This window comes from Dasypus novemcinctus, chromosome 18, assembly GCF_030445035.2.
Source record: "Dasypus novemcinctus isolate mDasNov1 chromosome 18, mDasNov1.1.hap2, whole genome shotgun sequence".
In the NCBI taxonomy this organism is placed as follows: domain Eukaryota; kingdom Metazoa; phylum Chordata; class Mammalia; order Cingulata; family Dasypodidae; genus Dasypus; species Dasypus novemcinctus.
The window spans coordinates 75594632-75620415 of NC_080690.1; the positions used below are offsets into that span (position 1 = coordinate 75594632).

The window sequence follows — 25784 nt, forward strand, 5'->3', positions numbered from 1 at the left end:
GGAAGCAAACAAGGGCAAGATTCCTGCCAAGAAGATGAATGTAGGGATTGAGCACAGAGAACCCTCAGAGCCCAGAGCTTCCTAAAAGGCCTCAAGGAAAATGATCAGAAAAAGAAAGCCAGAGACAAAGGTAGCTGGGGTTGAACTGAAGCTCAAGCTGCCCCAACCAGAAAAGGAGACTAATCAGTAGAGAGGAGCCTGAGCTGCTATACCTTATTCCCTAAGACTTCCTGACATAATTACTATTAAAAAAAATATTAAGACCTCTGCATGGGTGGGGGGAGGGGGTTTAAACCGTGTTTTGTGCTCCTGAGTCCTCCCAGAAGCTACCAAAAACTATGTATCCTCTTCTCAAAAAGCCTGAGGAACACCAAGGGTTACAGTTTTAGAAGTTCAAGGGAAGTCGTCGACTTTATGTTCCTTATATTAAGAACCCATTTGGTGTAAAACATATGAAATTGTCCCATTTACATGATGTTCTCATGTACATGTGAAAAATATATGTATATACATGAGAGGTAAAGTACCAAAATTCAATGATAATTACTAAGTGTCCTGAGAGCTCTGTTAAGAAAAAGAAACTGCCATATTGCTCAAATCCAAGATACCTGCAATTATGATTAGCACAGTTATTTCATAAATTACTAAAAGGAAAAGGGGTGTTATAGACCAGCAATATTGACCAGACTCAAACTTTGAATAAAGTTCCAATTGAGAGCCTTATTAGCTGTGTGGCGACTGCCTCTACCTGCGCAGAGGAGAGAGCAGCCCTGAGTCTAAGGGAAGAGGTGTTTATATAGCCTTTTAGGAGGGGGGGTTACTAGTAAGCGAGCAAGCAAGCAGGCACAGAAGTGGAACACTGCGGTTAGCTGAAGGTAGCGTATCTATTTTTTTCTTTTTAAAAGCCCTTTCTTGTGAGCAGTCCCAAGTTATTTATTGGTTCTTTTCTTGTGAGCAGCCCTAAGTTATTTATTGGTACTTTTCTTGGGAGCACCCCTAAGTTATTTATTGGCACTTTTCTTGGGAGCAGCCCTAAGTTATTTAGTTATCTGAAGGCACTTGCAATTCCTATTTCCTAATATAGTTTTATTCCTATTTTTCCAATGTGGCCTTACCCTTACAGGGGCTGATGCTAATTGGAAAATACCTTCAAGTACAGATGAAGCCAAATTTGGCACATGACAAATATGAAAATGTTTAGAAACAAAAATCCAGAATTACTGAAGAAAATGAAAAATAACCAGCTGGCTGCAGCAGTGTCCCTGAGCCCTGAGGTCCTGGGCAACAATTCTGCACTTCTCCAGCCTTACTATTCTCACCTATAAAATGGGGACATAACACCTCCCCTGTGAAGAGTATGCAGGGAATGCCTGAGTATGAGGATGACATTGCTTTGCTGGGGCAGTGGAATCCCTGACTGAAAGCATCCTGATTTTGTTACGGTATTGAGACGGGCACGAGTGGCAGCCAGCAAGCTGTCCGCCAAGGTCTGTTCTTCTTTCATAAACATTTCCCTATTACTTAGGTTTTGCCAGGCTCTGTTCGAAGGGCTTCAGGTTTAAACTCATTTTACCCTCACCGCCACCCCAGGAGAGAAGAGCAGGATCATCCATTTGATGGCAGAGGAGCCAAAGGCACAAGAAGGTGAAATAACTTCACATTCTCATGGAGGAAGGGCCGGGATTTGAACCCCAGCCACGGGGCTCTTCATCACGACAGTTTATTCCTATTTCTGGATCCTTTTGGTTGCATTGCGCAGCACAAATCCTTGGCAACTCCAATGATGACCATAATTTTGGAACAGCAATGGGCATAAACAACCCTCTTAGAGACCGTAACAGCTGAAGTGTGCCATGAACATGCCGTGATTGAGAGCCTGTGTCAAGGAGAAATCTCGACTGCTCTTGACCATGTCCCAACCTTAGAAGACATCCCTGTGCACAGTCCCCCACGTGCTCTCTTCCACCCCCCAGCACTGACTTCAGTCCACCTATATGATTGAGCACAGCATGTATCAGCAGGACTTGGACCGGAACCAGTACATGGGAGACGTAAAAACAAACCCCCTCCCTACCACTACATCCACTGTAGAAAAGCTGCCTCCTAGAAGGCCAATCTCACTTTTGATCCACGCAGGCTTCATGGATGTGGGTGTGCCAAATATGACCCCACTAAAATAAAGGTTTAAAAAATGCCCCAAGTGCCCCAGACAGACTAAGCCCCACGACGCCACCATCAGTGCTGGATGCTATTGTGAACTAGTGTCAGGTACTGGGCTAAGAACTGATGTTTATTTAGACTTCACTACAACCCTGTGAGCTGCTAAGTCACAAAATTATCCCCATTTTACAGATGAGAAAACTGAGACACAGAGTGAGAGAGTAACACAGACACTAAGCCCCTTGATCACTGGGGCTAAGAAACACACATTAAAAAATAAGGGGCCCCAAATGCCCCAGGAGACTGCAGTGAGCCCCCTGCCTCTCACAGGCTGGGTGGCCTCAGGCAAGGGACGCCAGTTCTTTGCCTCTCACTCTCCCCAGATATAAAACCAGGAGCCATGGTAACAGCTCAGTGAGGCCACCATTCACCACTTAACAGCCTGTGTTCTCTTGGCATATCACCACCAGGAAGTTATTAAGCCCTCATCACAACCCCAGCTTTACAGATGGCAGCTCTGGAACTGCATATGGGGCAGTACAGGCCCCGGGGCCCACAGAGACTGACTGGGAGAGCTGGGCTCCAGCCAGGAAACACCTGCCTCCTCCCTGCACATGGCCCACCATGCTCCTCCCGCAGAGGCCTCCAGCCTACTGTCCCACACAGTGCAGCTCTAACACTGGACACAAGGGTGCCACAGCTCTCTCTGCCTCCTCCCCCAAGACCCACCTCTGAAGCCAGAGGGACCCCTTTAGCATGAAGGTGGAGCACCATGGTGTCCCTCTACTCAGAGCCCTGCAATGGCTCCCCACCTCACCAGCCTGCACCCTGGACCACAGGTCTCATCCTCACCCTGACAGGCACAATCTCACCTCCCACCCTGCTTCCCCAACGGGCCTCGGGCAGTTCCCCCCTAGGCCCTGACCCAGCTGCTCCCCTGCTAGCCGCTCTCCCACCTCCTTAGGTCCCTCATTCCACTCGAGCCCCGGTTCAAGGACACCTCCTCAGGGAAGCCTTCCCTAGCCACCCTGTCAAAAGCAGCAGCCCTGGGCTTGCTCCGGCCCCTGCTCCTGCCTCCTTTGTCCTTTTGCCTTTCAGCGGCCATCCCCGCTGCCATCACTATAGGCCACAGTCGTCTCCTCTACTAGAATGTAAGTGCCACCAGCACAGCTGCTGTGCTCTTTTGCTCCCTGCTGGGTCTCTGGCAGCTACACCAGAATCTGGTGCAGAAGAGGTGTTCAGAGACCAGTTTGCTGAATGAACGGATCAAGGCTATAGGATTTCAAATCCCATTTATTTCTAGCATCCTGGACTCTCTCCTTTAAAATACAAAGTCTCTGGCTTAGAAATATAAGTCAGCAAGGCCTGTCCCACCCCAAGCCTTCATCTGCCCTCAGGTCCTACATCCTGGGCTCCTCCCTCTGCTCTTGCTACAGGATTTTGATCCACTTCCACAGTCCCGTGCTTCAGTCTCCTCATCTGGGACCTGGGGCTAAGCACAAACCCTACTTCAAAGATGTGGTGAGAAGTCAGGAAGGACCTAAAGCCTCTGTAGGGCACCCAGCACAGAGCAAGCATCCAGTAAAGGCCCACGGTCCTCCAACCCTCTGTGCTCCTGTGTTCCCAGGGCTGTGCTGGGAGCTGAGTCCTTGGGGATGAATCAGACCCAAGCCCTGTCCTCAGGACACCACGATGCCATCTCTCAGTGTCCTTCTCTGCTGCTTGGGGAAATGCTCCAACTCCTTACAAACCGAGATCTACAGCTATGCGCATGGAAAGCTCTGGACCAAATACTAAGTGAAAAATCAAATTGTGGAAAAAAGGTTCAGCCTGTCTGACTCCAGAATCAGGGCAATGTACTCAGCACCTCGGAGCTGGGCCCAGATTTCCAGTGCAGCCCCTAGGTTTTATAAATGGGGAAACCGAGTGAGAGGTTAGATGGGAAGCTTTACTCACCACTCCCATGAATTACAGCTAATATTGACTGGGCCCTTATAACCGCTCAGATGTGATAAGTTTTACTTGCATTGTTAACACAATCCCTCCCCACAACCACCCAAGAAGGCCAGGAGGGCTATGAGCCCAAAATACAGAGAAAACAAGAGATTCAGAGTAGTGAAGTAACTCACCCAAGGTCACGCGGTGGGTGTGCGATGTCACTGGGACTGGTACCAGGGCCACCAGGAAGCCCTCATTTGCTCAGTGCCTTGCAGGAGTGGCTCAGGCCCCCCATCCCCTACAATCCACTCAGGAGAAAAATGGAGCCTGCTTAGGCAGCTACTCACACCCCTGGTGTTGTATAGGTCGAGAGAGGCTCAATTATTTGCATATAAAAAGGCCAGGACTCAGGAATAATTTGGGGAAGGAAAAAAAAAAGATTTATTTACGACTAGCCAGGATCAGAGCTTCTCATTCCAAAACCCAAAATGCCCTGTATAAAATTTTGGGTTCCCTTTTATACAGAAAAGATATAAGGGTGGGGAGGTAAATCATGCTTTTATGAAAGAAAATGACTTTGTTAGTTGCTTGTCTGAGTACCAGATATGTTTTGAATTAACATTATCGCCCACATTCCCTCTGGATGCAACCTTGAATACACATCCTGTCTGAACATTCAAAGTCTAAAGGGCCTATATTACTCAATTTGATTTCTAGGCACACTTGGATACAGAATTAGAAATTTTGAATTTATGCACAGGCTGTATTATATTTCCCCTTTGAGGTCAAACTTAAGTTTATTTAACCTTCGGCATCACTATTATAGGAGTCTCTCTGGACTGATTGGTATGTATACAGAATTTGCATTGCTAAATTGTTTTCTCGGGACTGGAGTCGTTACCAAGAGCAGGGCTGCAGCTTCTCACTGTCCCATATGCACAGCTCAGGTTACCTATAAAGAGTTGAAGAGCCTCCCACCCATACCCATATCAATGGGAGAGAGGATGGAAGGGCAAGGAGGCGGGTTGCTACACTGCAATTGCCCCCAACACTGGCTAGTTTCGTTTTGCTTTTCCATCCCCCCTCCTTTTAGGAGGCCTACACCAAAATCGGAGAGAAGGGCAGGAATGACGAAGGCAGTCCGTTCCCGCCCTCCTCTCCCCGCCAGTGCTTCGGTCCCACAGCTGAAACCCAAGAAAGAAAAAACATACCCAGGTCCTGGCCAGCCGCGCGCCCCCACAAAGGGCCAGTCGACGGCCACTCACTCCCACCACAGCAAAGGCCTCCTGATGAGGCAGAACAGAATAGGGTTCTAAGGAGAACGGACAGAAAACCAGGAAATCTCCACACAAATCCCACCCAGTGGGAAATACTGAGGCAACATCCAGCTGGATTCACACAAGTTACCTGGGAGTGTGTGTGTGTGTGTGTGTGTTGGGGGGGCGCCTTTCAACTTTCACATGTCAGCTGTGTAATCAGCTTCGACAGTCTGCGCCTTGCCTACTTGATCAAACAAGTTACAAGAATTAGCGTGCAACGACCCCCAACGAAGAGGAGAAAACCAGACATTCCCACAGCACCCACCCACTTCATCTGCACCCGCACAGCAAACTCCAGCAGGGTTTGGGGACCGTGGTCAAAGACAATCACGGCTGGACAGCAACCCCTAAAATCCAGACCACCCAATTAATTTACCCGCTTTGTCTAAAATACACGGCACAAACCCCAACACTTTACGATGGTTCAAAACCAGGAAACCCAGGGAGCGCACGCCCTCAGTCGTCCTCAGTGTGCACTTTTCGCTCACTAAACTGTGCAACTTTCATAAAACTGCGCTGCGGCTCTAATTCTTTTTTGCGATGTGACCAAGGACCTGGAACGACCAGCTCCGGGAACAGACACCGCCTGAACGGCTATTTTCAACTGTAGGGCCAGCCCGCGGTCGCCGCACGCGCAGCACAGCTGAGACCCTACCGGCTCGCGCACGCGCGCGCCGCGTGAAGGCCGACACCCAATCGATGAAGACATCTCAGCGGGTCCGAGGACCTAGAGAAGTGAGAGTTGGACGCTGATTGGCCGCCACTCCTTTCCACGCTTAAAACCAACGCCGTGCCTCCTCCGCGAGCGCCTCCCACGTCCCCTCACGTCTTGCCGGAGCCCCGCATAGCCTCCTGACCTGCACATCTTCGCTGTCGAGCTCGTCTGTGAGCACCGCGACCGGGTGGCGCTGCTCGTAGCCGGCGGCCGCCGCCATCTTGGCCCCCTCCCTTCCGGTCAGCCTCGGGTCAGAGCCGCGCTTCACCGGGAAGAGAGGACGAAAGAGGAGGGAGAGGAGGAGAGGGGGAAACCGGGAGCCCGGGACATTTAAACGGGCCACCCCGCCCACGCCGCGCTTCATTGGCCCGAGCAAAGCAGGTCCCGCCCACTGGTTGTTTTCCATTGGTCGAATCAAGGAGGCTGGGCCTGCGGGAGCCTAGGAACGGGTGAAAGAAACCAAGTCCCCGGGCTCTTAGCAACCAAGGGCGTTCCTTCGACCATCTCCGCTGACAATGGCTAAGCGGGCAAGGGGCGGGACCCGCGGAGGCGAAGTGGGTCCTTCCTTGAGTCCCGGAGTTGGCTGCAGCGCGCGGCAGGTAGGAAGGCGAGACGTCGCCTGGCGCTGGGCCTGCGCAGCTTGGTGCTGGCGGCGGGTCCCGGGCCTTTGTGCGCGAGGAGGGAGGGCGCGTCCTCGGCTATGCCTGGGCAGGGGCGACGTGGCGTGCTCTGCGTGACACCCAAGGCCCTCGTGGGTCTGCGTCCCGCACCCCCTTACCGCCGTCGCCCCCCTGCCCTCCTCACCGCCCCCCCCCTCCCCCAGCAGTCCTGGCAAACTGGAGCCGCCTCAGCACGTCTGGCTTTTCCAAGTCGCACCTTCGTGGAGCGCAGCCCTGTTCACTGGTCAGATCTCCCCATAGGTTCCCCCCCCTTCCCTGCCTCTGTCCTCTGGGCCTCCCTCTCACAAGTGTCCACACCCCGCCTGGGGTCGTGATCCCGTAGGCGCCTGTCTCCTCCTCAGCGTGGGCGCAGGGCCGGGCCTGACCGGTGGTGTTCCCAGCCTCAGTCCACACAGCCCCCCACCCACAATCTAAGAACTACCTTGAGGGTGGTCCCTATAGGAAGGCCTGGACACCTCCGCCCCCTTTATCATGCCCACCTGGAGGGCTGGGCCCAGCTAGGAGCCCTGAACAGGTGTGAAGACCCCAGGCATCTTCTCCAAACGCCCCCACCCACTCGGGTCAGGAAGCTACGCCACATTACAAAATGCGTGTGTGTGTCTCTGTGTGTCGGGGTATTTAGCCCCGGCCCTCCAGGTTCCCACGCTTCCCCGCTGAAGAGCACTGAGGCGGTGGATTGTTTCTTATTTAGCGGGACCTGCTCCGATGTCACACTGCTCAGGGTCCGTGGATTGGGGCCTTTTATGCTTTAGGTAGTTAAGGCCTAGGAATTTTCAAAGGTCTGTAAGGGTTTTTTAAAATTTTTATCTTCCCCTCCACCAGATGGCTCCCTCCTCTGTTTATTCCTTGTTTGCTGGGCAGGACTTCCCTTGTGGGAGGTGAGTGCCCACCTTTTGAGCCACATCAGCTCCCATATAAGGCTTCAAAACACAAGAAATTTAGGATTTAATAAAATATTTCAGAAAAAAAAGCTATGCTTTGACACTTGGTGTTTTTTTTAAATCTCTGAGACAAAAGGAAAAGATCTAATTATTGGCTCCAAATACGAAAACTGCAGCCTTATTAATTAAAGAAATATCCATACAATAAAATATTAATGCCAAATGATGGACACTTAAACTATAGTAAATTGCACTCCCTCACAACAACCCTATGAGATGTATATTATGGATTTGGAAATTGAGGCATAGAGAGTTTTAGGAATCTGTCCCAGGTCTTCAAACTATGGCCGTCTGAGTCTGATGTCCTCCTTGAATAAAGCAAAAGCTTTATATAATAATATAAAAGTTATATAAATTATATTTGGTATGGGATGTTGCTGTGTCTGAGCTCATATTGGGGTGATGGCATTTTGTATGCTTTATCCTAAAAAAAAAAACAGAGCTTGAATTACCCTGCATTCACAATTCGGAGAACAAATGAGTGATGCTTAGGAAACACACCTTGATTAACGCAGAAGTGTTCACCATACAACATCTGGAATTTGTTTACTGGTCAAACTTGGAAGATGGAGGAGAGCGTGTACAAATGGATAAAGATGCTCACCAGGAGGATGGTTTGTGTAACTCTGAACTCAGAGGAGAAACCTGAGGAGATGTCTCTTATGAATGTGATACATGGCAAAGGGATTTGCAGTTGTAGTTCAAGTTAACTCATCACCTGACCTGAAGGTGCAGAGATTAGTGTGGATTATACAGGTTTGCACAAAATAATCAAATGAGCTCTTAGGTGATCCCCAAGAAAAGTGGTAGAAGTAGTAAGAAATTTGAAGCATAAGATAAAACTCCTGTTGGGGAGGGAGGGGCACATGGAAAGTGGGAGGAGGAAATGGATTCTGCCAACACCCTAATGATGGCGGAAGTAGATTCTTTCCCAGAGCATTAAGATTCGTGCGCAGGCTGGCCAACACCTTGATTTAGGCCCAGGGATCCTCTAAGTGGAGTACGCAGCAAAGCCCAAAATACTTTCTTAAAAAAAAAATTTTTTTTTAAAGATTTATTTTATTTATTTCTCTCCCCTTACCCCCCCCCCCCCACTGCCTGCTCTCTGTGTCCATTTGCTGTGTGTTCTTCTGTGTCCGCTTGCATTCGTCAGGTGGCACCAGGAATCTGTGTCTCTTTTTGTTGCATCATCTTGCTGCGTCAGCTTTCCGTGTGTGCAGCACCACTCCTGGGCAGGCTGCGTATTCGCACAGGGCGGCTTTCCTTGTGGGGCACACTCCTTGCACGTGGGGCACCCCTATGTGGGGGGCACCCCTGCGTGGCATGGTACTCCTTGCGCGTGGCAGCACTGCGCATGGGCCAGTTCACCACACGGGCCAGGAGGCCCTGGGTACCAAACCCTGGACCTCCTATATGGTAGGAGGATGTTCTATCAGTTGAGCCACGTCCACTTCCCTTTCTTAAAAATTTTTAACAAATCAATTTCATTGGTACATATTAATAAGGCATATAATTCATCCTAAGTGTACAATTAGTGTTATTTGGTATAATTACATAGTTGTGTATTCATCACTTTAATCGTTATTACAGCCTTCCATTATTTTAATAATAATTTTAAAAGGGACAAGAAAATTCTTCAATTCTCATTTCCAAAATACATCTAGTCTGAGAACCATGAGAAATTAAATAAGGTGTTATGTTAAATAGCTAAATTGGTGGTGACTTCCTCTCAGTAAGAAAAAACTAATACACATAGAGACAATTTTATTAAGATATTTACACAATAAAATAGTGGAACACAGAGGCATACTTATATAAACACAAAAACACACCTTAATAAGATTTTATTCTTGTTTTAAAATCTACATAAATATATCACCATAGGTTTATTGTCCAGTGGAATTGCTTCCCTCAATCTCTAATCTATGAAGGAGATATTAATACCCAATTGTCTAAATCATGATATCAAATTCCCTCCCAAGGAGAGCAGATGTGGCTCAAGCAGTTGTGTACCCACTTCCCACATGGGAGGTCCAGGTTCAGTTCCTGGTGCCTCATAAAGAAGACAAGCCAACAATGAGCAGCATAAACAGAGCTAAAGCAATGAGAAGACAGATGAGGGAGCCATCTGGAGGGATGGGGGATAAAATAAAATTTTTTAAAAAATTAGCATTATTTTTTAAAAACTTCCCTCCAGATTAGCAGAGTGCCATCTTTATGGAAAAACAGCAAAGTTCATATGTTTTCAACTTTGAGTGTATCTTTCTGTCTTCTTCTCTCATTCCTATTATGGACCATGGGCCATTGATTGAGTTGACTAGTGCACATGGAGATTTTCTGTATCTTTTGGAGATTTAGGAGTGGTGCACCATAAAGTTGGCCCATTCTTACTGTTGGTTTATACATGGTAATTGTACATGCAAAGATCTATCAAAGTTTTAATCCATTGAAGTTCAAGCATCTAATTATTTTTAAAAAATCAATTATATCAATATGTATTAATAAAGCATACAATCCATGCAAAGTGTACAGTCAATGGTATTTGGTATAATCACATAGTTTATGCATTCATCACTTCAATCTTTATTAGAACATTTTCATTATTTCAATAATAACTAATAAGAAAAAAGACAAAGCTCTATACCTTAATAATCATCTCTCAATTTCTCTATGTTTCCCTTACTGTATTACCGTATTACTACATAGCTGCTATTCTGTTTCTGTTACCGGATTTCATTTAGGTTCTTTGACTATGCTGCAGAAATGAATTTCAAGAGCATGCCAGGTGAGTTAGGCCAGTAATTTATTCAGATAGGGAGGGAAGAGAAATGGGAGAAAATAACAGATCAGGGATCCCAGGTAGAAAAGAACGGGGTGAAAAGTGATAAAGCAGGCAGATTTACAGGCTACAATTTCCCATTATAGGTTATAAATGCCCAGGTTTATTTGCGTAGTGATCCAAGTGGGGGAGAAGGCAGCCAGAGTCAGGGTCCAGAGGCAAGAGATCACAGAGAGTGAACTCAGGCCCCATGTTGCTTTTTGAACTGTTAATTATCCTACCCCTTTGCTAATGGCAGGGAGGAGTTCTAGCTGTTTACTGTTTTGATTGCTTATTTCTCCTATCAGTCTCCCAGGAGGGCCCAATGATAAAGTCCTTGGGGAATATCCAGGCCTTCTCCTGGCTTCTGGAGGAAGTCTTCTTTATGGCAGAATCTTGGGGAGGACCTTCCAGCAACCATCTTGGGGGTTATTGATGTCCACTTGTACTCACTGCCAGGTTCCAAATCCATCTGTTGATTCCCTATCATACTCGCCTGCTTCATTTCCATCTTTTTAATTTATTTGTATTTGTATTTTGTATAGATGGAGGCAAACAACATATAAAATATGGACAGTAGTGTTGCCAGATTTTCTCTAGGTTCTTGGCTAAGCTACAAAAATGAATTTTAAATGCAAGCCAGTTTAGTTAGGCCAGTAATTTATTAAGGAATGGAGAGAAGAGAAATGGGAGAAAAGAACAGATTAGGGGTCCCAGGTAAAAAGGAAAGGAGGCTGGGAAAGGGATAAAGAGGGCTGATTTACAGAGTACAATTCCCCATTACAGATTATAAAATGCCCAGGTTTACTTGCATGTTGTTCTAGGCAGAGGTAAAAGGCCATCGCACTTGTTTTTTAAGCCATGAGTTACTTGTCCCCTTTGCTTATGTCAGGTAAGGAGTCCCAGTTTGCTGTTTTGATTGGTTATCCCACCCATCACCCGCCCCCCCCCCCCCCCCCGAAGGCCTAATGATAAGGCCCCAGGAGAATATCTGGGGCTTCTCCTGGCTTCTGGAGGAAATCTCATTGTGAATGTGGGTTCTTACAGTTCTTCCAGCAGCCATATTGTGGGGTTATCAGTGGCCATGTGTTTAATGGTGGCAGTTTTTCTGTATCAGACAGTAAATCTCTCTGATACAGAAGCCCTAGTAAGAAGAGCTTTGGGACATTCCTCACATCGATATCTAGCCGTCTAGATCAGGGGACAGTAGTCTCTGTAAAGGGCCTGACAGTAAACATTTATGCTTTCTGGGTCATGAAATCCCTGACACTGTGTCCTTTAGTGAGAAAACATCCAGACAAAAACAACTGGGAGAGTTAAAACAGCATGAAACTACAAAAAGCAAAAAACAAACAAAAACACCAAAAAAAAAAGCAAGAAACGAAGGTTTATTTTTATTCTTTATATACTTGATTACAGAACCCAGGCAGAAAGACAAGGAGAATGACAGATATAGTTTCCCTTAACTTTAACATTGTTTAAACAAAATACATATTTTATTATAAAACACCAAAAAGACAATAATCAAGTCAACAAAAAGGGGACTAATGCCTATTCCCCCCCCCCCCAGTTTTTTTAAACAAAGACACTATGGTTGTACCTCGTTGGGCAACAGGGTAAGGTTCATTCTCTGGTGCTTGTCTCTAAGCACCAGAATTAGCTATGAACAGAGAAACCAATTGTATAGGGTTCTCTCAGTAAACAAAATCAACATGAGATATCTGTCAATAGTATGAGATTTTATAAGAGTCTTTCATGTGACCGTAGGGATGCACAAGTCTAGGTTCCAGAGGTAGGCTGCAAACCAGGGGCTCCAATCAAAGTCCATTGAAGGTCCTTGAAAAGTTTCTGGGAGATGTTGGCTGTTCAAAGAGGAGCTGGGAAATTCTCCGAATGCTGAAATCACTTCCCCTTTTAAGGCATTCAACTGATTGAATAAAGCCTCACTCATGGCTGAGGACAGCCTCCCTGACTGATGTAGATGTAATCAGCTATCTGTGCAGGAAACTCACTGGTGACTGAAGTCTATAAGTGTCCTTGTATTACAATTAGCCCAGTGCTTGCTTGACCAAACAACTGGGCACAATTAGCCTAACCTTCACACCATCCCTGACATGGGAAGTGTCTTTGTATGTTCCATTGACTCACTGACTCCAAAGGCAGGATGCCTCCTTTGAAGTGCCACTTGTCAAGGATCAGGCAGAATCATGGAGAGGGGTCTCCTCCTCCGTTTCCCAGGAAATGACTTATAATTGACTTTGCCATTGAACCCAAGGTTCTGCTTGTGACAATCAGCAAAGTTGGGTTTGAAGGTTGAAATGTCATTGTGCAGGGGCTAAAGACCTTGCAGAGGCAAACAGATCAGGTAGAGAAAATCATGCAGGCTTAATGCAGTAGCTGCTTGGTGGTCTCCAGTAGTCAGCATGTTGGATGAAAGTTACAGTAGCAGGGAAATTGCTGGTTGAGACGTGGACTGAGATCACAGCAGAAGATTTCAGGTTCATCCTATTAAGCTTGTTCAGGTACAACATGAAAATCCTGTGCTTGCTTTGTTCCTGGAGAGATCTCTGCCCATGAGATAGCTCTTTGACCTACCAGAACCATGGGCTTGCATGGGGGGCAAAATAGCAACTCTCTAAGAGTCCACCTCCTAATTCCAGGAACCTGTGAAAATCTTGAAATGGGGAGGGTAACGTGGATTATCTAGGGGTCCAATTTAATCTTTCATTTATTTATTTATTTATTTTTTGAGGTACTGGAGCCAGGGATTAAACCCAAGTTTTCATAAGTGGGAATCTGGCACTCGACTACTGAGCCACATTGTCTCCCCTGAGTTTTTTTTCCCCATTTGCTTGTTGTTTGTTTTCTGAGGGTATTGGGAACCAAACCAGGGACCTCCCATGTGGGAAGCAGGCACTCAACTGCTTGAGCTACATCCACTCCCTTCAATTTAGCCTGAAGGTAAAGAGGGAGGCAGGAGAGTGAGTTGAGAATGAGACATTGATGTGAAAAAGACTCAAACCACAGTTGATAGCTTTGACGATGAAAGAAGGGGACCATAGTTCAAGGAGTGTGGGCTGCCTCTGGGAGGTGGAAAAGACAAGGCAGCAGATTCTTTCCTAGAGCATCCAGAAGGCACAGTCTTGCAGATACTTTGGGTTTTGTCCAGTGGAATCTATTTCAGACTTCTGACCTCCATAATTATAAGATCATAAGTTTGTATTCTTTTAAAGCCACTAAGTTTATAGTAATTTGTTGCAGTAGCAATATAATACTAATAAAACCTGTAAGAGCCAGTTATCTCACCTCTGCCTGCCACAACTACTCTTGGTGGCACACAGGGTAGTAAGCTACTTCTTCTGTTTTCTGTCCATTTTCCAAAGGTATAGGATCAAAGTGTCTTACAACTATTTACAGAGGTAGGATGGGCTAGTCCTCAGTGGATTTGTACAGGAAACTCCATGAGGGTGACAAGTTCAGGCCCTATAACATAATGCACATAACCTGGGAAGCAGACATGGCTCAACTGATAGAGTGTCTGTCTACCATATGGAGGGTCCATGGTTCGATCCCCAGGGCCTCCTGATCCGTGTGGTGAGCTGGCCCACATGCAGTGCTGCTGCATGTAAAGAGTGCCATGCCACGTAGGAGTGCCCCACATGCAAGGAGTGCACCCGGCAAGGAGAGCCGCCCCATGTGGGAAAAAAAAGTGCAACAAGCCCAGGAGTGGCACTGCAAACACGGAGAGCTGACACAGCAAGATGACACAACAAAAAAGAGACAGTTTCCCAGTGCTGCCAGATAATGTAAGCAGATGCGAAAAAAACACACAGCAAATGGACACAGAGAGCAGACAACAGGGGGGAAGGGGAGAGAAATAAATAAAATAAATCTTTAAAAAAAAACAACCATCCAACTTGCGGATGCTGCCTCTTGACAATTCACTCACAGCTTCTGAACCCAGGGCTGCTATCCAGTCATAAGGGCTGTAGTTTTGCACTATGTTCCTCACCCAACTCCTTCCCAACCTAGCAGAAATTCCACTACAAAGGTAGACTAGGGTGGGTCAAGTGGGGAAATTCTTCTTTTGCCTTGTTTTCCACGCCAGAGTCTTCTATATCAATGGTATGAACTGAACCAGAGTGAGAGCTGTTGAAAACCAGTTACCCTGTACCTGTATGAGTTTGGTTTTGCCATATCCTTCCTTGGGAATCTTTTTCATCTTGTTATGTTAGAATATTTCAGAATTCAACTAATGTTCAGATGAGAATATTAGAGAAGTTTTCCATGTAAAACTCCAAGGATGGCTATAAACGACTCTTTTATTTTATTTTTTTTACATTTATTCCCCACCCCGTTGTTGCTGTTTGCATTCGCTGTCTGCTCTCTGTGTATAAACCACTCTTAAAAAAGAGGGGGAGGTAGAGCTTGAGTATGAGATACTCTAAGTACATTGCTTCAGAAGAGTAGAGTATGGAAGTGGGAGGAAATTGTGTACAATGAAGAACTCCATAAAGCAGGCCACAGGCTGGGATCTCCCATGAAGGTTTTTGATCAATCCCCCAGGAGAAGCTGGCTAGCTGAAGGAGATATGGAAATTCTCCCTTCTGACTGCTGAAATAACCATTTCTTCTTTGAAGGCCTTGAAATGATTGGATGAGACATCTCTTATTGTTAAAGGCAATCTCCTCAGTTGGATGTAGATGTCATCAACCATAAAAACAATAAAAATACTGATGATTTAAATCCACAAAATAGCCTCACAGTCAGTCAGGAGAGTGCTTGCTTGACCAAACAACTAGACCTCTAGACATAGTCAAGACGACACATGAACTTAACCATCACACTACTCAAGAGTCAAGATATTAAAAAACAAGGAAAGTTTGAGAAACTGTCAGAGCAGAGCAGTTTAAAGAAATAAGATGAGTAACATAGGGACTTGTTAACTCAGCAGATCCTGTGTCAGTCCAAGGTGTGTCCTCAACAGGAAAGGAGGAAATCGGCTGTGACCCACCTTTCTCTGCTCTTAAATAACATCAAAAGGTTTGGTTTTATTTAAGAAAGCAATCATTTGCTTTATATACAAAGAACTCCTGCCTTCCATTCCCAGGAACAAGTGACTCTTTTTGCTCATGAGACAACCTATGTAACAGTACCATTGCACTGTTAAATTGCAGTGAAAACCCTGATGAGTCATTTGGGGAAAGTGGCAAGAATAGGCCTATTTTCTTTAAGCCACAATACATGGAAAATATAAGAGGTGTAGGGAGGGGAAGAATGGAGAAAACTTACAACTATCAACCCTCCAGCTCAGGTAGGCTTCCACCCTGGCCAGCAGAAGTTGATAATTCTTTCCTTGTAAATGATGTTTTAGAAATGTCCTGACTTTGCTTTCATGTTTTGAGTTTGGGGGCAGGTTTGTACCAGGCCCTTCCCTTACAGCACTGCTGAAAGGCAGCAATAGGGCTTTCCAGCATAGGTGGGAAGGCAGAATCCTTCCACCAAAAATAAAGAGATAAAGGACATGAAGAGCTTCAAGCCTCAGATTTGCCATGCTGCCATGATGGTGCTTACATAGCAGTTTCCATTTCCCAGCACGATCTTATTGGGTGTCTCCAAGGTGTTTGGAAGCTGCTCCTCAAAAATCTCTTGCAATGTCTCCCTGGTGAAGGTGTTCCTCTCCTGGAAGATGGTGTGGTGGTTTGGCACTGTATATATCCTAGAAAAACACGTTCTTAAGCTTAATTCATTCCTGTGGGTGTGGACCCATCATAAGTAGGACATTTTGATGAGGTTATTTCAGTTAATGTGTGCCCAGCTCAATCAGGTGGTCTTTTTTTTTTTTTTTAAGATTTATTTTTATTTATTTCTCTCCTCTTCCCTGCCCTGCCTCAGTTGTCTGTTTTCTGTGTCCTTTGCTGTGTGTTCTTCTGTGTCAGCTTCTATTCTTGTCAGCGGCACTGGGAATCTGTATCTCTTTTTGTTGCATCATCTGGCTGCGTCAGCTCTCCGTGTGTGTGGTACCACTCCTGAGCAGGCTGGACTTTCTTTCGTGCTGGGCGGCTCTCCTTTCAGGGCACACTCCTTGCGTGTGCCCCCCCCCCCCATGCGGGGGAAACTCCTGCGTGGCAGGGCACTCCTTGCATGCATCAGCACTGTGAGTGGGCCAGCTCCACATGGGTCAAGGAGGCCCTGGGTATGAACTGTGGATCTCCCATGTGGTAGGCAGATGCTCTATCTGTTGAGCCAAGTCCACTTCCCTCAGGTGGGTCTTAATCCTATTACTGGAGTACTTTATAAGTGGAAGGAAACTTGAACACAGAGAGAGAAAGTCACAGAGGAATCAGCCAGAAACTGAACGACAGTGGAACCCCGAAGAGAAGGGAGACACCAGGAGATGCTGCTATAGGTCTTGCCATGTGACAAGCTAAGGACCAAAGATCTCCTTTAGCCAGCCCCAGAATGCCACAATCTTAATGATTCCTTAAGTTGGACTTTTTCCTAACCTCAGACCATTAGCAATTCAATTCCCATTATTGAAGCCAGCCAATTGGATGGTATTTACTTGAATAGCCAAGGAAACTAAAACAGATGCTATTGAGGTCAAGGAGTTCCCTGTACTGTTTTTATGTTTTAGACTTGTGGGGGTCCTGCTTGGGGGAAGCTCCAGTTATTCAGATTTATCCTTGTCTCCTTTCCAAGGCTCACAAGAATGCTTTTTTTTCCATTTGTTTTTGGTTCCAGAGAAGGGAAAAAAAAAAAAAAAGCTTTGATTTTATATTTATACTTCCTTTCTCTTTTATGCTGAAAACCTTAGTTTTTAATGACATTGACATTTATTTGTCTTATCCCTATTTTAGAATTTTTATCTATGTATATAATGTTTATAATTATATTTAAGAAAACATCTTTGGAAACATTAAATATTAAACATTTGTCTAGAATATTAGAAAAGTAAAATATATGTCATGTAATTATATACTCCATGTATTACAAAATATAGAAAACATATTTGTAATAGTTCCAAATGACCAAAAGGTTTATTAATGATCAGTCTGGTGAATGCAGCTTAACAGTTCTCAATTAACAGGACATTTTACACTAGTGATAGATGGGCAAAATACTGTTTTAAAATCACTTTAAAAACATTATTCACGTGAAGTGTATGTGGCTGAAACGATTGGGCTCCTGCCTACCACATGGGAGGTCCCATGTTTGGTTCCCAGTGCCTCCTTTAGAAGGCAAGCTGATGCAATAAGATGATGTAACAAAAGACACACAAAGAGGAAAGAAAGACAATGAGAGAGACAAGAAACCAGGGAGCTGAGGTGGCTCAAGTGATGGAGTGCCTCTCTCCCATATGGGAGGTCCCGAGTTCAGTTCCCAGTGCCTCCTAAATAGAAGATAAGCAGACACAGAGAACACACAGCACATGGACACAGAGAGCAGACAGAAACTTCAAACAATGAGGGGGTGGAATAAATAAATTTTAAAAGCCTTTTAAAAAATTACTCAATGATGATACCCCCACTTAATATAAAATCACTGTCCATAGCGGCATTATTCACATTTGCCCAAAGCTGGAAGCAAATATTTATCAACCAATGAATGAATAAACAAATTGTATGATATACATATGATGGAATATTCCTGTAAGTAGAAATGAAGTTGTAAAGCATATGACAACATGGATGAACCTGGAGGATAGTAGGTTGAATGAAGCAAGCCAGGCACAAAAGGTAAATATTGTATGATTCACTATTACGAACTAAATACAATAAGTAAACCCAAGGAGTTAATAGCTAGAATATAGAGCATGTAGAAAGAGGATAGAGAATGGAAGGCTAGGTTTTACTCTGTGCAAAATTGGTAAAAATGAATAGAGCACATTCTGATGTTGTAATTAGCAGTGCTAATATATGCTATAATAGTGGCTGAAAGGGAAAACCCAAGTTCATTTATACCACTAGATGGAAAGCTACAAAATGCAATATGGGACCGTATAGCATAGCAAACCTTCTTGTGGAAATGAATACAGCTAATAGTGTAGATACAAGAATGTTTTTCATTGAAAAAGAACAAATGGATATTAATGTTATAACATGTTAATAATAGGGTGATATTTGGGGCAATAATACAACCAAAGCCAACTATACACTGTAAGGAATAGTAATATACTAATATTCTTCCATTAATGGTAAAAAAAAAAAAGGAAGCATGCTAAGTGAAAGATACCAAAGTACTAAATATTGCTTGACTCCATCTGTACAAAATATAAATACAAATAAATTTATAGAGACAGAAATAGATTAGCAGTGATATAGGGCAGAGGAAGGATAGAGGGACTGAGGTGACTGCTAAGGGGTAGGGGGTGTCTCTTTTTGGAGTAATAAAAATGCTCTAATATTGATGGCAGTGATGAATGCACAACTCTGTGATTATATCACATGCCACAACTGTACACTTCAGATGGTTTCTGAATATATTTAAATAAAATTGATTTTTTTTTTCTGCTTGATGTTCACAATCTGTACAGGGGTATGTCCATTGGCACCACTTGCCTCAAGTATCTTCCAGGCTATCACCATCAGCCCAGGAACTCCAGCAGGAAAGAGCTTAAAGTAAAAGATCCCAAGTACATTCAATCCTTGATTATCCTGTGTGGGTGTGGGATCCTGTACTTGGCTGGTAAATATTCTTTTCCCCCTTATGTCACTGAAAAATGGACGAACAAAACATCACAGGTCAAAAAGACTGCAGACACTGCTGTGGTATAAGTAATCACAAAATCATACTTCATCCCTATTTCAGCATTGTGAAGCTCTCTTGATGTTTTGTGTCTGTGATTCAAGATCTGGGCCAGTATTGGGGGCTGGATCATATCCCCCACACAAGGCACATTCAGCTCCCATTCCCCAGTCCTGCAACTGACAACTCATTTGTAAACAGGACTGTGGCAGTTTGAGATTATTTGATGAATACCCCAAAGAGAAAGATTATGTTTTTAACTGTTTCTGTGAGTGTGATATTCTTTGCATTAAAATCTGTTGAGGGTCCTTTGATTAAATTACTTGATAAGACCAAGTTAAGGCTTTTGATTGGACTATGCCAGTGAGACATGACTCAGGTTGAGTCTCCACCCTCTTGCTGGGTATGATAAAAACATAGAAACAGGGGAGCAGATGTGGCTCAAGCAATTGGTCACCCATCTCCCACATAGGAGGTCCGGGTTCAGTTCCCAGTGCCTCCTCAAGATGAGCAGATGCCACAGCCAGTAGATACCACAACCAGCAGACAACACAGCCAGTGGGGAGCAGATGTGGTTCAGGTGGTTGAGCACTCACAGCCCATATGGGAGGTCCTGAGTTCGGTTCCTGGTGCCTCCTAAAGAAGAGGAGCAGACGTTGCAGCCAGTACTTTACAACCAGCAGACGATGCAGCCTGTGGGGAGCAGATGTGGCTCAGATAGTTGGGCACTCGCCTCCCATGTGAGAGGTCCCAGGTTTGGATCCTGGTGCCTCTTAGAGAAGACAGGCAGACAGACGATGGAGCCATCTCAGAGTGGGGATGGGGAATCAATCAATCAATCAGTCAATTAATCAAAAACAAGAGTGAGACACACAGACATAGACACAGGAAACCGCCATATTTGGTCCTGCTATGTGAGGGAAGACAACAGGTATACCACAGCTGGGCTGAAAGATAAGCCTCCTGATAGGCTCAAAGAGCTGAGGCAAAAGGAGAGGTGAGCCATATGCCTGACAGCTTGCAGCTGAATGTGGAAAGAAAGTGGAGATGCTGAGACTCAGAAAGAAGGCCCAGTAAGAGACAAGCCCTAAGCCAGGCTTCCCTACATCTGCAGGAGGGCAGAAACCTTGACAGATGGCGGCCATATTGGCTCCACCAAGGGTAGTTGACTTTGGTGAGAAAGCACCTCTTAGGGTTCCCTGTGTTGGACTTTTCATGGCCTTGGAACTGTAAGCTTTTATACTAAGTAAATCCCTTTTATAAAAGGCAACCCATTGTGGTAAATTTGCATCAGCACCCTTTGGCAAGCTGAAACAAGGACCTTTGGAAAGAGGATGGGCCTTAGTCCAATATGGCTGAAGTACTTATATGCAAAGGAAATTGGACATGGAAAGAGAAGTCAGAGAGTAGCAAGAAGGTCAAAGTAAATTGAACCCAGAAGAGAAAGGATAAGATGCTGCCATGTGCATTGTCATGTGATGGAAAAGACGAGGAGCACCAAAGACTGTCATCCAGTCAGAGGCATTGATCCCTGGAGAAAGCAAGCCTTCTATCCTCTGAAACCAGGAGCCAATAAATTCCTGTTGTTAAACCAACCAATTGTATGGTATATATTTCAGCAGGAGGGAGACTGAAACTGCCATTGACTGTGCGGTTTTCATTCTGCACATACAGAAACCACAGGTCCAAACATTCAGAGGAACAACATGTCCCCTAGATCCTCCTCCAGACCAGGGCCACGCAAAGCATCCTTTTCCCGGTGAGCACCTTCATCTGCCTTTCCACCCCCTCTTCTAGCTTTCAAGCTTATATGGCTCTTTTTGATAATCCTGGTTAGTGGGTGTACAGTAACTCAGCATCAATTGCTGCATGTTTCTCAACAGTCAGCCCCTTTGTCCTCGGGAGCCATGACCCCAAATTATCCAGGCTCTGCTTTGCCTTGACACTGTATACAAATCCTTTAATATTACCAGAAACCTACGGATTGTCTGTTTTGGCATCATTTTCAGTCATTTATTCACTCGTTTTCCACAGAGTCTTGGAATAATCATGAAACAGTCACATTACAAGAGTATGCTAAACAAAGGAGACTGGCCTACCATCCCAGTGATAAATAGTAAAAAGTACTATCAATTGGTTTTTTTTGTTGCTTTGGTTGTTTTTTTTGGGGGGGGGGAATTTCTATGTTTATAATTTTTTTAATTTATTGAGCAGTTTTACTGAGATATATTCTATACCATATAACCTATCCAAAGTGTGGATCCAATGGGTTTTAGTATAATATTAATTGTTCCTGCTAAGTAACATGGGTTATCTCTCTAGATACATCTTTCTTAATGTCTTCTAATCAATGTTTATGCTGTTTCCCAGGAGAAATCCCTTGTGTTAGATATTTTTCTCCTGGTACTTGATAGTTTTTGCAGCTGTGTTATAATAATTTATGCCTTTTTTAGAACTGCTGTTTCTGCTTTTTCCTGGTGAATAGACATTCAATTTTTTTTTATTGCCCCCCCCTCCTTGCACCTTGTTGTCTGCTCTCTCTGTCCATTTGCTGCGTGCTCTTCTGTGTTCTTACTTGTCTCCCTTTTTGTTGTGTCACCTTGCTGAGTCAGCTGTCCATGGCACTTGCAGGCTGGTGGCTCTCCAAAGTGTACAGGCAAGCCTGCCTTCACAAGGAGGCCCTGGGATACGAACCCAGGGCCTTTCATATGTAGACAGGAGCCCAACTGATTGAGCCACAGCCGCTTTTAAAAATAATAAACGTTATTTTTAAAGAGGTTTTAGATCACAGTAAAGTTACATAGAAATTATGAGGGACTCCCGTGTACCCCCCACCTTCTCCCACATCATCCCCTATTTTTTTCTTAATGTAGCAGTAAAATTTATTATCTGTAAAATCTGCTGTATCTGTAAAATCTGCTCATTAAATGCACTTTAAAAAAAAAATTCACTTGTGGTAAAGACTAACCTACAGTGGAAATCTGAAAAATAAAACCATCATTGTGACATTCATCAGCACATCTAACAAATACTGAACTTCACACATCTAACAAATACTGGAGGAGGCAACTACCTTTGTTATAACTTCTTTAAAGCCAAAAACATAAGCACAAATCAGAATTAAAACTCAGAATGTTTACATTTGCATGCATTTTTTTTTAAAGATTTATTTTATTTCTCTCCCCTTCCCACCTCCCACCCCAGTTGTCTGTTCTCTGCGTCCATTTGCTGTGTTCTTTTTTGTCCACTTCTGTTGTTGTCAGCGGCACGGGAATCTGTGTTTCTTTTTTTTTTTTTTTAAAGATTTATTTATTTATTTAATTTCCCCCCCTCCCCTGGTTGTCTGTTCTTGGTGTCTATTTGCTGCGTCTTGTTTCTTTGTCCGCTTCTGTTGTCATCAGCAGCACGAGAAGTGTGGGCGGCGCCATTCCTGGGCAGGCTGCACTTTCTTTTCACGCTGGGTGGCTCTCCTTACGGGCGCACTCCTTGTGCGTGGGGCTCCCCCACGCGGGGGACACCCTTGCGTGGCACGGCACTCCTTGCGCGCATCAGCACTGCGCATGGCCAGCTCCACACGGGTCAAGGAGGCCCGGGGTTTGAACCGCGGACCTCCCATATGGTAGACGGACGCCCTAACCACTGGGCCAAAGTCCGTTTCCCTGTGTTTCTTTTTGTTGTGTCATCTTGTGTCAGTTCTCCGTGTGTATGGCACCATTCCCGGGCAGGCTGCACTTTCTTTTGCGCTGGGCAGCTCTCCTTGTGTGTGGGGCTCCCCTGCGCGGGTACACCCCTGCGTGGCACGGCACTCCTTGCGTGCATCAGCACTGCACCTGGGCCAGCTGCACACGGGTCAAGGAGGCCCGGGGTTTGAACCATGGACCTCCTATGTGGTAGATGGACGCCCTAACCACTGGGCCAAGTCTGCTTCCCTGCATGCATTTTTGGCTGAAGTTTCAAAGATTCCACATATAATGAAACCAAAACTTTGAATCAAAATGAATATTAAAAACATTTAAGCCTTGTGACAAACTTACTCTACAGAAGCAAGGAAAACAGAGTGAATAGTAAGAGCAATATATTTCAAGAGAGAAAGCAATCACTTTATAATAAAACAAGTCAATTAGTCAACATTTTAATAACACTGACCAAGTTATTTTCTATTCAAGAATTTGCTCTTCAAAAACAAGATAAACAAAAGAAGAAAAAAATAGAAAACAAAAAAGAATTTGCTCTTCAAGTTGTGTCTTTAGAATGTATCCATCCATATATTTGGATTAAAATATATTTATACACCAAAAAAATCCTCAGAATTCTAATCTTAAGTATAAACCATAACTTATCAAAGCATTGTCCAAATATTATACAATAATGCTACCATTTAGTTTATATGCTTCATCTGAAAGACTTACTTTACAAACAAGAGTTTTGCCCTGTTTCTCCAGAATAAATGTCCCTGTGTCTAAAATTTTAAATGATAATCAAGAAAGACATTCAAATAATTCATGTTATGCATTTTCCTTCATCGGGCTTTGATAAACTCTTCTCCAGATCTCTCACCCTTGTTATTTCCTTTCAGGCTGCATCACCCCCTTTAGTATCTCTTGCAAAGCTGCTCTTTTGGTAATGTATTCTATCTGCTTTTGTTTGTCCGTGAAGACTTTGAACTCACCCTCATTTAAAAAAAAAATTTTATTCCCCCACCTGTGGCTTGCTTGCTGTCTGCTCTCTGTGCCCATTTGCTGTGCATTCTTCTGTGTGTCTGTATTTATTTTTACTTATTCCCAACCTCCCCCCGCCCCGTGGCTTGCTTGTTGTCTGCTCTCTGTGTCCATTCTCTGTGCGTTCTTCTGTGTTTTACTTGTTTCCCTTTTTGTTGCATCACCTTGCCTAATCAGCTCTTCACATGCTTGCTGGCTGGCAGCATTCTGCGGTGCATGGGTGAGCCTGACTTCACAAGGAGGCCCTGGGATGCGAACCCAGGGCCTCCTGTATGGTAGATGGGAGCCCAGCTGATTGAGCCACAGCCACTTCCCTCACCCTTAGTTTTGTGGGACAGCTTTGCTGGATACAGTGTTCTTAGCTGGCAGTTTTTCTCTTTCAGTACCTTAAATACATCACACCACTTTCTTTTCTCCTCCATGGTTTCTGATGAGAGGTCTGCACTTAATCTTAACAGTTCCTTGTATGCGATGCTTTGCTTTTCCCTTGTTGCTTTTAGAGTTGTCTCTTTATCTCTGATATTTGTCATTCTGAATAGTAGGTGTCTTGGGGTAGGTTTACTCAGATTTATTCTGTTTGGGGTGTGTTGTCCTTTTTGTATATTGATATTTATGTCCTTTATAGGGGTTGGGAAGTTCTCAGTCATTATTTCCTCAAATATTCTTTCTGCCCCTTTTCCATTCTCTTTTCCTTCTGGGAAACCAATAATGCAAATGTTTGTGTGTTTTGCATTGTCATTGAATTCCCTGAAACTCTTCCATTTTCTCCTTTTTCTTCTCTTTGTGTTCTCCTGTCTTTTCCAGTTCAGATGTTCTTTCCTCAGAATCATTAATTTTGTCTTCAGGCAATTCAAATCTGCTCTTATGTGCCTCTAATGTATTTTTAATCTCTTCCATTGTGTCTTTCATTCCCATAAGGTCTATTACTTTTCTTTGGAGACTTTCAAATTATTCTTTATGCTCTCCCAGTATCTTCTTAATATCCTTTATTTCTTTAATCATTTTTTCATTAAATTCTTTGAAGTGATTTAGGAGACTTGTGTAATTACCACTGATTAATTGTATTAAATCCTATATCTCTTTAGGAGATTTGGTTTGTTCTTCTGTTTGGGCCATCTCGTCCTGTTTTCTAGAATGGCTTGTAATTTTTTGCTGATGTCTAGACATCTGCATTTGTTGGTGTATTTACTCTGATGGCTAATTTCTCTGTCTTGCCAATTGTTGTCCCCGCCCCCCCCCACCCCCTCCAGCTCTTCTTTGATATTTAGTTCAACTTATTTTCAGTCTTTAAAATTGCCCGGCTTTAGTTTTCAAAATTGGGCAACTATGGGATACAGGTTTTCTCCCTGATATTGGATACAGACAGTGCTAGCAGATTTTGTCCATGAAGGTTCCAGACAGGCCAGCAGAATACACCTTTCCATGGCGGTGTTTCAGTCAGGGCTTTGCTAGATGGGTGATTCACAGCATGCTCTGGTGGCTCAATTCGCTGAAAAAAAGCACCCCAACCTCCCCTCCCTTTTCCTTTGAAAGAGCTGACAGGGAGGAAGATGTCTCTTCCCTTCTCAGTCAGCTACAGTGAGACTGGGCTTTTACCCCAACTTAATATCTTGGGGGCAGGGGAGGGGAGCCCTTCCCAGCTGGGGCAGGGGCTTGGTAACTATGTTTGTCTTTTCGACTTCTTCACCTCTCTGTTCCTTGCCCTCCTGGGAGTTGTCGAGCACTATCCTAGTCTGCTGACCCCCAA

The 25784-nt window shown here is 44.6% G+C and overlaps 1 protein-coding gene across 2 annotated transcripts in view; it reads right to left on the bottom strand.

Annotated features, from left to right (window-relative positions):
- Positions 1-6580, bottom strand: part of LOC111760600 (zinc finger protein 83-like) — a 30271-nt gene extending 23691 nt beyond the window's left edge. The window contains exon 1 of one of the 2 annotated variants that reach the window (XM_058279428.2): positions 6275-6580. In XM_058279428.2, the coding sequence (XP_058135411.1) occupies positions 6275-6538 (264 nt within the window). In that variant the 5' untranslated portion in view covers positions 6539-6580. Of the gene's footprint in view, positions 1-4289; positions 6071-6274 lie in introns of those variants that run through there. The other variant, XM_071209638.1, reaches the window with a different exon arrangement.
- Between the last annotated feature and the right edge of the window lie 19204 nt (positions 6581-25784).